Below are 13,919 nucleotides of genomic sequence, written 5' to 3'. Positions count from 1 at the left end.
TACCATTGCTTTGCCCACCTTGGGTTTACGTGGGGTTACAATCTACACTCAGGGACGTGCTGAAGTCAGGAAGGGGTGAAACTGCCTCCTCCAGGAATAATAGGGCATCTCCGTGAAGATACATCTTACAATGCAAGTAAAAAATAAATCGATGACCATAGCGAGACATTAAAATTAAAAAAAAACCACACACACAAGAGAAGAGGGAGGGAAAGATGAACATAACAACCATGAAAATCTTTTTTTCTTTTTTTTTTTTTAGTAACAAAGGAAAATGGATTCTCCAATGAGTTCAACACAGACAGCTAATTTGAGTCAGGGGCAGATTAATTATGTTCAAAAAAAGACAGCGTCTCCAGAATTTGTTTCTTTTTTTTTCTTTTCTTTTTTGCAGTGAAATCTTTTAGTTCCTTCATATAGAGACATATTACACAATGTTAACAACCATGAAAAACAATACAAAATGCCCTCAATTTAACAAGTAGAAAAATATAACTAGTATATATGGCAATTGTGAATCTAATACTGTACAGAAGTAATTTATGGATTTTACAAATAAATTATAGCTTAAATGCCCTTTTAAAATTATTTCCCCCCGGTAGATGTACCCCAAAACTTACAGTAGGAAAGGCTCTGAGCCTAGCTCATCACAAATCAGTGCCAGTCAAATGTTCTGCCCACAAGCTCAAAGAACTTCTTATTTGGCTCGTGAAAATATTCGTGCAATTTATTGAGGAGTCTGGGGTCCACTTGAGGGTGCGCCCGGCCTTTGGACTCGTGTAAGCAGCGGTCCCGGCCGCTGTCCCGCAGGCAGTAAAAGCCCTTGGTTTTGTTAAAGTAGAAGTTCGAGGCGTTGATCTGTGGCGACAGCTTCAGAAACCTCTCGACCTTCTGGATCTCGGGGAAAGGGTCCCTGATGAGTCGGTCGCCGTCCACTATGTGGATGTGGCGCAGCGGGAAGAAGTGCAGCCAGTTGCGCATGTGCACGTGATAGAGACTGCGGTTGAGCGCCTTGTAGTCCACGTTGAGCCGGCCATCTCGCACAAGGAACTCCTCAATGGACGGGTAGGGCTTGCGCTTCTGCACGTGGTTGTACAGCACTTGCGTGTAGTCCGACAGCACGCGCTCCGACGGGTCCCGCAGGATGAGAAGCAGCCGGATGGCCGGGTTCATGCTGTGGACCCGCTCAGGCACTTTGGGTGACGTGAAGTACGCGGGGGTCTTTTCCACGGTGAGCTGGTGCGGGGCCGAGAGGGGCATCTGGCTGAGGTACCAGCCCAGGCCTTGGCTGTAGTGCTCTTCCCAGTCGAAGAAGTGCACCTCGTTCTCAGCGGCTGCCACGTCGGGGTGCAGGCTGAGCATTTCCAGCAGTGCGCGGGTGCCTCCCTTGCGCACACCGATGATGATTGTCTGCGGCAGTTGCTGGGCTGAGCCATTGGGGGCCATGCCATCCAGGGCCTCATCCTGGAGGGTGGCCGCTTTCCGTACAAGCCCCTGCTGGCCTGTCTCGGCCCCGGGGCGCGAAGGCACTAGCTGGAGCTGTGCCACCAGCAGCACCGCGCCCAGGAGCAGCGTGGCCATGCTGGACACCACAGTGGCTTTACTAGGCTGGACGTCGGAGGGTCATGAAGCGCTTCCACAGGAAATATTCCTGATCAGTGACACATGGGTATCGCAGGTAGCCAATTACTAGGAAACAAAGAAGGGAAAATATTAACTGCAAATCCACAAGCTTAATGGAGCTAAGACTCTGGAGTCTTGGGCAGAGCATTCACCTCCCCGGGGTTCTCTCGTTTTTTTTTATCTTATAAAGCAGAGGGTGGCAACGTTTCTGTGCAGGGCCAGATAGCAAAGGTTTAGGCTTCAGGGACAGAGAGTCTCTATGGCAACTCCAAGTACACTGTTTTGCTCTAAAGTAGCCCTAGACAGTACACAAAGGAATGGGTGTGGTTGTGTCCCAATAAAACTTTATTTATGGACACTGAAATCTGAACCTCACATAATTTCATGTGTCATTAAATATATTTTTGTTTCCCAACAGTTTATATGTTCTCTGTTTACAGAGAGAGAGAGAGAGAGAGAGAGAGAGAGAGAGAGAGAGATTGAGATAGATATTTGGCCCTGCCGCCATGGTTTGCTAAACTCTGTTATAAAGGAAAGAGTTGGGAGAGCCTTCTGGACCCCAACAAACATCAGTGGTATATCCACCACCTGCCAGCCCCAGGTGCAGGAGCTGGTGATACAGGGACAGACATTGTTCCTGCCCCTGTCCATCAGGAGCTCCTGATCTAATAGTGCAGGTGAACCTGTATGAAAAATTGTTTGGTTCCAATTTTTCAGCCCGCCCTACATGCAGTTCTTGCTATGGCCTCATTGTGAGGGGAATGTGCTTCCCAACAATTTGATTTGTGTTTGGCCAATGGCGTGTGGGCAGAAATGACAATGCGTCAGTCCCCAGCCCAGGCCTTAAGAGGCCTCGTGTATCTCCACTGGCTCTCTTGCCATAAGAAGAGTGTGTCCTAGTCATCCCCTGGTCCCAGGAGGAGGAGGAGAAACAGGTGAAGCAGAGCCACCTGGCTTGTAGGTGGGAGTGCATCCTGGTGGTTTTCAGCCACTGGATTTTGGGGTGGCGTGTATAGCAGCCAGACTTCGGGAAAGGCTAACTGAGGCAACCTGACTCCCGGCACTGACACGATGTATATGTTATGATCACAACTTAGGCAGGACACCGTGAGGGCTTCACAGCAGAGGAAATGTTTGAAGTGGGGCCAGAGGGATAAACAGGTGAGGTTACTAGAAAGATCGAGAAGCTTTCATGCGTGCAAAATCTTACTATTTATCAAGTGGCCTTACAGTCTGCTCAGTTGAGTTGTCACCACAACCCTACACTGTAAGGTAGGATGGCAGGATAGTTATAGATGAGAGTCTTGCTCAAGGTCACCAAAATGTTCATTTCCAAATTCAGAGCCCAAATTCAAAACTCTAAACTCAGGGATGTCTTTCCACAAACGGCCTCCTTTATACCTTCTCCTCTTTACCCATCTGGGATTTGTCACGGTTAGGCATTCGAGTCCCTCAAGCACACTGGCAGTGCGGGGCAGAGGGCATCCAGTTCCCAAAGGTGGGCGAGTTATGGTTCGTGTTTTCCGGGTGCTGATAAACAGTCCATGTTTGACCCTCTCCCAGAGAGAGGAGAGTGGAAGCTGTCTTTTAAGTGATCCCTGCCTAACTGAATAGGGATGGCTCAGAGACAGGCCAGGCTTGGGGACTTGGGGATTTCCAGGACCAGTGAAAATGTTCCCATCAAGGGGGCCCATCATCTGCTTTAGACCAGGTTTAAAATTCACTTCATTAGTTTGAAAGTTGTCCAGAATGTATAAACAAAGAACCACATCCAGGGCCAACTGATCTATTTCCCTCAGATGTCAACTGAATTAACTGTTTGGGAAAAATGTGTATTAAAGAATAAGCAATTAAATAGCTGGAAACCTTCAGAGAATCACTGAATGCTGGTGAAGAGACTGGCAAGATAGAGCGGCATAACTGTTTTGGGGAAAAAAAGGGAAATATTTAAGGATGGCTGGCCAAACAAGATGTGGTTCAAGGTTGGTTCTACTGATTGGATAAGCTCAATTTAATGGGCCATTTGCTTTAGTCAGTTGAACATTTTAGTATGTTTCAGGCAAATTCCATTTCCTTCTCAACTGCTCATGTGGGTCTATGGGATGGACCAGCTGCGCTTGCCTTTTCCATTTGTGTGTATGCACAGTGCACGTGTGTGCCTGTATGGGTTTGTGCATGCATGAGTGTGGGTGCATGTGCACCTGTGCTGGGGGGGGGGTGAAGCGGCGGGCAGGGCTGTCTCCATCTTATTGCTCTCTATTCTGACTCCAGAAACCACTGCCCGTCCCAGCCCTGCGGCACCGGAGTGGCAGAGTCAGAGGCCAGGATCTGAAGTCCTAGTGTCTGAATGTTCTTCCCACTCTATTACGAGGCATCCTGCTTAGCCTGGTGCCGGTCTGAGATCTTTTTCCTAAAGTGGAATTGCCAGCAGTCACAGAAAGAAGAAACTAAATAGAGTGTGTCCTTGTAAAAATAGAAATAAAAAAATAAGCTGGGCAGTTAGTAGTGTAAAAGCTCCTCATTTCTACTTTAAAAGTTCTAAAAATGTATTTGCTTATTGTCAGCCTTCTACATGCCAAAATATTTAATATTTGAGCTATATGGAAAATAAAAGCTTAGCTAAAGTCTCATGCACACAGAGAAACAGAGGGGAAGAGAGAGAGACATATATGTATAAGTTAGAGAGAGCCATACGTACAGCATGTGCATGTATGGAGCTAGCTATGTTATATGTGCACATATGCATTATGTGTATATGCATTCACGCACACACATGCATATCTAAATGTGTGTATAAAATAGATCACGCACCCACACCCACACTGGCCATCACAAGCCAACTCTTTCCTGTGGTCATCTGCTAATCTGAGTTTCTCAGGGGCATAGTCAGAATTTCTGGGCCTTTTAGAAACACTCTCAGAAAATCAAAGCTCTCCAGGCTCAGGTGAGCCTGTAAGCCAGGACATCTGAGCCACACGGATCTTGACAATGGGATTACAAACATCAGAACAAAAGAGGGTCACTGAGTCCCTGCCTTTCATCGCATAGGTGAGCAGGCCCCGAGATGACTTGTCCGAGGCCACATAGACAATTCAGGCCTAGAACTCGTGGCTCCTGAATTCTCCTTCTCTGCTCTGTCTGCTATTAATGCTGCATCCCTGCTAATGGCAATGTTTTGGGGGTCCTAAACAAGAAAACCACCCTCAAACCTACCAGCAGTGACAACCCCTGGCCACCAACTCCAGAATCAGCTGATACACAGGGTACATACAACATAGGGTCGAACTCATTCATTTGTTCTATTCAGTAGAAAAGTTGAAAGAAATTGCACAGGCTACAGAGTGAGGAATCCTTTCTAGGTTTGACTTAACCTCTCCTAGTCTCCATCTGCTCTTCTGTAACATGGTAATAATTCCACCCCTCAATGGTTACCTGGAGACTGGGTGGCAGTGAGCGACTGTGTACCAACAAGCTCCGTCCAACAGAAACAGTGTGAGCCACATGCACACTTTCACTTACCAAACAAATAATTTCTTGAATTTGTGGTACAAAGCTAACATTTCAGTCCAGCATTGAGATGAACTCCCATTTTACCAATGACTTCTGTCCTCTGTACTGCCACCCACAGCATCCCCCACAGCAGTCACACAGTGGAGGAATTGGATAGACAGAAGTATAGCACAGTTTTCGTACTTTCTCAGAAAAACTGCAATCTTCTCGTGCAATGAGGAGATCTCATAAGGGTAACAGCAACCCTTCCCAAAGATGGCAGTAATCACTATTTACATGTCTCTGCTACTTAGTCAAATCTTGCCCTGCGACAAATCATGCATGGTTATCACCTTTATCCTGAATGTTAAAATGATCCACTCATGCACTTAAAAATTTTCCAGAAGACACACGAAAAACAATGCAACTTATGGATTATAGAATTGTACACTTGAAACCTACATAAGTTTATTAAACAACGTGACCTTAATAATTTTTACTGTATTTTATTGCTTATGCTAGTCTAGTTGACCCTGTTTTTCCCAATAATTTAATACAATCTAAAAAAGAAATATTTAATGTAAACCAACATAGCCAGTATTTTATTGCCGTATAAATTTAAGAAGGTATTTTTGCATTGTTTTGTGTGTTAAGTCTTCACAATCCGGCAGGTACACATTTATTCTTCCAGCACATGTCAAGGCCACGTATGGTCAGTGGCAACCGGGCTGGACACCACAGAGACACAGGGCACAGAGCACAGTGGGGATCCTTAACCTGGAAGCCCTTGCAGTGTGCAAAGTGCTCTCCTACAGGCAAGATCCCCCACCCCACTCACAAATTAGGGGCTTCCTAACCAGGAAAAGGACGAGGGAGGCAAGTTTGAGTTTGCAGGCAGCACAAAGACAAATTCATTATTCTCCCACCAGAACTGAACCAGGTAATACCGAACAAATGGAACCTTCTGAACGTCTGAGCCCTGGGTTGGCAAGGACATGCACAGGGTGCTCGGCAGCACCTGGAGCCCAGGCCATGCCCCTCACCAAAAGCGGTGGTAGCAGCTGCCGTCTGTGGCACTTGCTACTGAGCAGACTCCAGTCTGGTGACTTTGCACGTGGGGCCCCTGCAAGGCTCAGTGCAAGTCCCCAGGAAAACTGACAGCATCACAAGGGAGTGGGGTTTAAGACAAATTAAGTGAGAAGCTCAGCCTGGGCAGGCAGAGCCTCGCTTCCCCTTCAGTCCTTGGCAATGCCCGATGAGAGCGGCAGTTGGTACTAGGCTCCTCACTGTGAGCTCCTGGTCCTATTGAACCTTCATGCCTGGCATCGGTTCTTTGATGACCAGGATTTCTTAGAAGGGCCCCAGACTGACTGGGATGAACAATCTGAACCCCTCCTTCTCTGCGTGGGTGGGTGAAAAGGCCCCAAAATGTGATGTAGTCCCCTCTCTGTTTCCTGCCCTAGACGGGGAGGCTAAGTTTTCTTCATCCTAAGTTTCAAGGACTCCAAAGAAGAGAGTCTTTCCCATCAGCAACACTTGGCTTCCTTGGGCCCCACTGTGAAGATGCTGACCAAGTGCCAGATGTGGGGGACCCAAAGAGGGCATGGAATTTTCTAGGTGGAGGTTCCATTGTGCTTGGAATTAAATATAAACTCCTTTCCAGGCCCTGGAGACCCTTAGGATGGGACTTGCCTGCCCTTCCAGCCTCAACCTGCTCTTTCAAACCCAGCTGCAGCCTCGCTGACCTTTCTGTTCCTTTGTACACAAGGGGCTCAGGCCAGGTCTGGGCCTTGGCGTTCGCTCTCCCTCCCTCTTTCCAAGTTTCTGGGGCTGGCTCTTTCTTGGCATGTGTATTTCATTTCAAATACTGGCAGTCCCTGACATAGGGGCCCACCTGCTCTCTCTTAATTACGTTCTTTACATCATCCATTTTATATCCCTCACATATTCTCCCAAATCGTATCTACTTGTTTACTGTCTGTCTCTTCAGTGGACGACATCAATTCAGTGCTGGCTCCTTGTCAGGATTCAGGCCCCCGGCTGCATCCACAGGCATGACTGCCGGGACATGGTGGGTCCTGGAGAGCCTACCTAGTGAACGGCTGTGCCAGATGTAGTGGCAAGTAAGGCAAATGTCCGCAGACAGTGAGAAAGACTTAATTCAATAAAAAGGGAAACTCGATAGTTTGTCAATGAAAAAGACTACATCAAAAAAAAAAAAAAAAAAGCTAGTTTTCCTTCCCTGGAGAGTGAAGCAGAAACCAGATGTTGAAAGGTGGGGAGGCAACATTTCCAGTGGTAGTTGGGCAAAGTCACCTGAGTCTAGAAAATATTTTAATTAAAAAAGGAGGGGAAACAGTGAAATAACCCTTTGAACACATTTTAATTTTGTCCTTCAGTCTTCTTATTCCATGATTCACATCGTGACCTAGATTTCAAATGTAATTAACTACAATATATTCTCCGAGTCCCACCCCTGGAAGATTCATGGATAAAATGAAATACCAAGAGAATTTCACAGGAGGGACATGGAGTACATCGGGGACAGTGGTGCCTGTGATCCATCTGTGGACACATTCCCAGCCCCTCAACACGAGAGAGAGAGACACAGCTGTCACAGGCAAGAGTCTCTCCCAGAACAGGGACAGTCAAAACTCTCCACCACACTTCCTTTAAGGGATTCAATAAAAGGATCGAAAAGGAAGAGATTACTTACTGAGTGCCCACCGTGTGCCAGGCGGTACGCCCTCATGTGCAAATTACATGTGTATTTTATACATGTAATACTTGCAGCAATACCAGGAGGTGGCTCTTCTCATTTATTTTTCACTTTTTAAGCGATGAAAAGATAGTATGCAGTCACGGAAAAACAAAGGAGATTTTGCAGCTTGACAGATCCAGGCTAGAATCCTTAGAGTGAACGGAGCTCCGATAAGCTGCTTCACTGCCTGAGTCCAATGTGCATTTCTGCAGAATGGGCTAAATGTACTTCCTATGGATGCCTTCGTGATTAAATAAGATTCCCCAGGCCAAACAGTCAACACAGTGCCTTTCTTCCTATGACAAACAGGAAAACATGCTCTTCAGGTGGAATGACCTTCTCAAGGTCACAGACCCAGGAAGTGTGAAAACTAAAATTCCACAGGCCACCTTTAAAGCCCACTGCCCTTCTTCTCCTGGGACTGCTATGCCCCCCAGGGTGGTGGGAGAGCTCCAGGCAGGGGGAGTGCAGCAAGAGCGTGAAAAGCTAGCAGAGAGGACCAGAGCGATGCTACTGTGACGTGGGACTGCCTCTCTCCAAGCTTCCCAGGGCACTGAGTGATTTAATTTTCTGGAATGTACTGCAACCTGATTAAAGGCAGTTTGGACAACAGAATTGTCATGTCCCTATCCAGCTGATTTTCAGAGCCATCAACAGGGTAAGATCATTTGTTCCCCTTTGCGAGTCAGGCAGGCCTTCACTTTCATCATGCACAACTACTTATGAACACTTGGCAGTGGGGTCAGCTTTCCCTCCTGGAGGGTCCTCTTGGAAACCAAGACAGAGGAGACAGATCCAGCTCGTGCCTGTCAGTCTCGGAAAGGACAGTGGATAGCTCAAGCCTCCTGGAAACAGTTATTTTCTAGAATCTGCCCACACACGACACTCTTCAGCCAAGGTTGATATGTGCTGTTATTTGGATTTACTTATGGCAATTGCTGTGAGGTAGGATGGGTGGAAAGGGTTCAGAGTAGAAGGGACCCAAGGTCATACACACGATGTTCATCAGCGTCCCTGGGCCACATTTAGCGTCTGGGACAAGGAAGTGTGATAGCCCCATTTTCCCCCTGGAAAAGGGGTAGACTCTTCGAATGCATCCACACAAGGCTGACAGGTTCCATATTTACAATAGGGTAACTGGATAATGAACATATCTCCCCAGGATGGAAGGAAAGCAGTACCTCGGCAAGCCAGGGAGGGAAGCGTGGTGTGCAGACAGGAGCAGGGAGTTGGGGCCAGAAGAAATAAATTGCAGTGCTGTTTCTGAGCCTTTAAGAACTCCATGGTACAATGAGGATGAACAAAGCAGCCTGTCCCACATGGGCTGACGTCAGCCCACGCAGCCTTCTTTCCAAATTAGACGGGAGATTAGGGCCCAATATCTGCACTGGGAACTGCAGGGGTGAGGTGACTGAAGCTTCCCTCCCAGGAACTCTGGCTGCCCCATTACGATCGTCCAGCACAGTCCTTTCTAAACTCAGATGTGTGCCCCAACCCACCAATCCCTGGAATCTACTTCAAAAGGCAGATTCTGATCCAAGAGGTCTGGGAGAGGCCTGAGTGTTTGTGTTCCTAACGAGCTCCCAGGGAAACTGGCTGCCCACCCTCAGCCCTTGGAAGGCGAGGGCCCTGTGAGCTTGGAACGTCTGTGCTCATTTGGAATTCGATTCCGATTGCCTTGGCCTTGAGCCAGTGTGGCCCATTTTCTGTTGGTTTTGTTTCTTACTGTCGTTGGGCAGTTTGTTTTTAATTCCAGGACGAAAACAGCAGTGGTAGACAATCTAGAGAAGGATTGGTCTGGCCACAGGGGTGGTATTATCCTGGGAGTGGGGGAGGAAGGGGAGACGGTGGGTTTCATAAAAGATTTAGAGCCCTAGAGCTGCTCAAATCTCAGCTCCGTGGCTGAAAATCCTGCAGGCAGCATCGAACCGCGGAGCCTTAGATGGACTGTGCTGGCCGTATATTCCGGCTGCGAGGAAAAATGGAATAGTCTACATGGATGCCGAGGATATTAACATACTGCCTGGCCCGTGGCGAGCCCTCAAATCATGGGAGCTATTTTGTCCCTGAAAGAAGGCGGCTCTGCGGTTGTTGTACACTGATCCGGGGTGATAGTCAGTCAAACGCGTTTGTGCAAATCCCGAGCACTGCAGTGACTCGACCGCACAGAGGCTCATGGAGGAAAAGACAGTGATACCCCATGGGGGCCAGGCTCTCTGTTTCGAAGGCGCAGGCAGTGCGTGGGACCTTCGCAAGCACCTCGCACGAGTCACGGGCAGCCCGGTGCGTGTAGCCTATGAGGGAACAGGAGGAGGAGATACCTCTCCACAGGCGTTGAATCTGCGCTGCTGTGCACAGCAGGCGGCGACCTAAGTACATCCTCCAGGAGAGGCAGAGATTCACCAGCACAGGCAGCGCACGCGGAGCTCCGTGATAGGAGGGCGGCCGGGCCTCTCTCATCACTGGGTGAGGCCGGGAAGAAAGGGGGCTGTGCCTGCAGACAGGGAGCAGGAGCCGCCCCCACAGTGTGTGCCATTGTGCATGGTTTCAGTGCCTGCTCCAGGTGAGAGCCAACGGCCACACAGGTGCCCTCTGGCTGTGGGAGCCTCCTGGCTGGATGGGCAGTGAATGGAATCACTCCATGGATGGTGAGCACCCATGAGTCCCACCCATCTCCCCAGAAATAACCAGGAAAGACACACGGGGCATCATGGGCCACGAGCCACCATCTAGTCCTGTCCTCATCCCTGCAGAAGGGAGAACGGAGGTAGGCCACGACCAGCAACGCCAAGTTCAAGCATGCAGGGGCTGAGCTGAATCAGAAACCAAGGGCTCCTGATGCCCGTCCCACTGGATCCCAAGGCATGGGAATCTGTGCTTCTTTTGTGTTGGGGTAGAAAACATTAAGTAGTTTGCACCTGAGGGGAAATATTTACAAACCAAAGTGAACTCTTCCCCTGGACTGGCAAAGGTGGGGAGGATTGGCTTCATTTCTTGAGCCAACATGGCCTGAGTGTGGCCCCCAAATGCATGTGTTGAAGCCCTTGTGCCCAGTGACATGGTGTTTGGAGGCGGGGCTTTGGGAGGGAATAGGGGTTAGATGAAGTCATGAGGGCGAGACCCGCGATGGGAGAGGAAGAGAGAGCAGAGATCTCTGCCACAGGAGCACCCGAGCAGACGGCAACCATACGCAGGCCAGGAGAGAGCTCCCAGCAGCAGCTGAGTCTGTTGGCATCTTTATCTTAGACTCTCCAGACTCCAGAACTGTGAGAAATAAATACTTGTTGTTGTTTAAGCTGCCCAGTCCATGGTATTTTGTTACAGCTGTCTGAGCAGGCTAATATACAAGCCCTCTGAAGAAATACAGTAGTAAGGTCTCTGCTGTGTAAGTCCTTCCAGGGGTGGTGCTCACCTGTCTTCTGGATTCAGGCAGGTGGTTCACTGGTAGCGGCTACAGCCAGAGGCCCTTTATGGGGTTTGCCTGAAAACCCAGCTGCTGACAGCTCTGTGGATGCTGTTAGAGGTGAGGGACCAGTGTGGTCTGATCCTTTGCTTTTACAAGATTCAACCATGGATATTGATGTGGAAACTGCTGATTTTTATGAATGTAATACAGGAGTTTTAGTTGCCACGTAATGTGAACTTGAGAAAAAAATAAAAGACTAAAGGGTAAGTCTCAGAGACAGATGCCTGAGGTCTACACTTTGCCTGCACATGATTTGACAAGGCACCTCAGGTTTCTAAGACTGGACAGAATTGCTGGGGATGCAGACGTCATGCAGCCGCTGTCTGCGGGAGCACCCTGAAAAGGAGAAGCCACGCATGCAAGAAAACCACAGGGAAAGCAACCACCAGCTTCTGTGTGAGCCCAGATCCAGCCCCAGCTGCATGAGAGCCCAGCGGAGAGAGGCAGAGCCGTGCAGGAGCAGAGAGGGCCTGCCTGGCAGGGTTCCCTGGGAAAGGCCATCGATGTTCTGCAGGCAGAATCTGGGAGGAGATGTGGGGTCTGCTGGGCAGGAAGTCCCGCAGGGACATGCACGCGGTAGAGTGTGCAGCAGGGCAGGGCTGGGCAGGTGCTTCGGCTGGCGCTGCACGCAGTCTATGGGGGGCAGTGGGGACACGAGGCCGCACCAGCCAGCAGGCGACTGGGATAACCCGAGACAGATACACAAGTGACTGTCAGAGTGGCTGTCATAAAAAAATCAACAAACAAGAGTATCAGCGAGCATGAGACAAAGGCACCCTTGTTCAGTGTTGGTGGGATTGTAAACTGGTGCAGCCACTATGAAAAACACTGAGCCCCCGCACAAACCAGCAATTGCACTTCGGGGTATTTATTTAGCAAAACAACCACCCAGAAACACTAATTTAAAAGATACATGTGCCCCAATGTTCACTGCAGCTATATTTACAATAGCTCAGACACAAAAGCAACTTAGGTGTTCTCTGACAGATGCATGGATAAAGATGCAATGGCTCACACAATGGAATATTACTTGGCCATAAAAAGGATGAAATCTTGCCATTTGTGACAACATGGATGGACCTAGAAGGTATTGTGCGGAGTGAAGTAAGTCAGATGAAGAAAAACAAATACCATCTGATTTCACTTATATGTGGAATTTAAGGAAACAAAATAAATGAAAACAGTAAACAAAACAGAAACAGACCCACAGATAAAGAGAGCAAGCTGAAGGTTGCCAAAGGGGGGAGGGGGTTATAGAGTATGTGCGAAGAAAAGAACAAGAGGAAAAACGGGGGAAGGGAAAAGGCACTGTGGTGATGGGATAAAGCACAACGTCCTGAACTTGAATCCCAGCAAGGCCACAGCCAGGCTGCCAGCTGGGGCAAGTTAATGGAAAATCCTGGAAGCCACAGCTGAGGTTTGGCCCAAAGGACTGTTTCTGCCATTCCTGTCGGACATGCATGTCCTTGGTTTGACCTGGTCACTTGAACACAGACATTTCAGCGAGCCCTTAGTATGCACGGTGAAAGGCTCGAGGGGTGGAACAGCGACTGACCCATCCCTGCCGGCATGGAGCTGACGAGAGGCAGGTGTGGAGACAGTGGAAACCCAGTGCCTGGGCTGGGTTTGCTTTTGCAGTGCCCGAGTCGCCTCCTTTTCCAAATCAAACTGTAGCAGTTCATGGGATAGCCCCGGATAATGCAACAGCACGCGGCCCTTCCTCCCACCACACACTCAGGCATGGCTGAGACTTCTCTTGTCTCTGGCTTGAAACATTTTAAAAACAGTATTCAAGTTGCATATTCCCAAATTCTTAAACTCCAGCTTCTGCAAAATGAATTACTATTTCATTTCCCTCTGGTTTGAGCTTTAACTTATCTAGATGAATTTGCCTTAAACAGGGAATGCCTGCCTGATTACCTCACTCATCTTGAAATGTCTCAGTGCCATTTAACCTGTGCAGGAGAACACCACCTGGGCATCGCACTTCACACAACCGTCGCCGTGGTCTCCTGTTAACTTTTCCTGTAATTTCAGCGTCTTTAGATTCAATACAGTACTGTAGGTTAAGTTAAATCATCTCCAGATCAATCATTTATTTTTTCAGAATGTTGATGCCAAAGGATTTATATTTTATACTTTTACAATATTACGTATTTACTATAACAAACTATTTGAAATGAGCTGGCACAAGGGGGACACATTCAGGAATCATCAGGATGAATTGTAACATCTCAGAGGTGAGAGGCTGCTGGTTTGAAGGGATGGTCCGACTCCATCCCTTACTCCCTCTGGTTGGCCTAGAGCAAGTCACGTGACCTCTTCCTGCCTCATTTTTTCACCTGAAACAAGGGTTGGTAACTCTATCAGCTTCCTAGAATTGCGGTGAGGATTAAAGGAGATATCACTACCTGAAGTGCTAAGAAGAAAGCCTGGCACACAGAAAACTGCCGCTAAACATCACCATTGTCAATGGCAGATCTCCACCATCCATCGCTGTGGCCGATGGAGGTTGTATTCAGATGACGAGTACCGCTAACACAGATCATGTCAGGCACACAAAATGCATCTCGACAGTCT

General features: G+C 48.4%; 1 protein-coding gene across 3 annotated transcripts in view; it reads right to left on the bottom strand.

The window, feature by feature from the left end:
• Nucleotides 1–232: 232 nt before the first annotated feature.
• The window catches only part of HS3ST1 (heparan sulfate-glucosamine 3-sulfotransferase 1), a 28,183-nt gene continuing 14,496 nt past the window's right edge, over nucleotides 233–13,919 (bottom strand). For 2 of the 3 annotated variants that reach the window (XM_045183018.3, XM_053923289.2), the window contains exon 2: nucleotides 233–1,689. In XM_045183018.3, coding sequence (XP_045038953.2) covers nucleotides 655–1,581 — 927 coding nt within the window. In that variant the 5' untranslated portion in view covers nucleotides 1,582–1,689 and the 3' untranslated portion in view covers nucleotides 233–654. The remainder of the gene's footprint in view (nucleotides 1,690–13,919) is intronic. The other variant, XM_024573817.4, reaches the window with a different exon arrangement.

The sequence above is a fragment of the Desmodus rotundus genome, chromosome 4, assembly GCF_022682495.2.
Source record: "Desmodus rotundus isolate HL8 chromosome 4, HLdesRot8A.1, whole genome shotgun sequence".
NCBI lineage: Eukaryota > Metazoa > Chordata > Mammalia > Chiroptera > Phyllostomidae > Desmodus > Desmodus rotundus.
The sequence above is the reverse complement of the archived record's forward strand: the minus strand, read 5'-3'. Positions and strand labels throughout refer to the sequence as shown.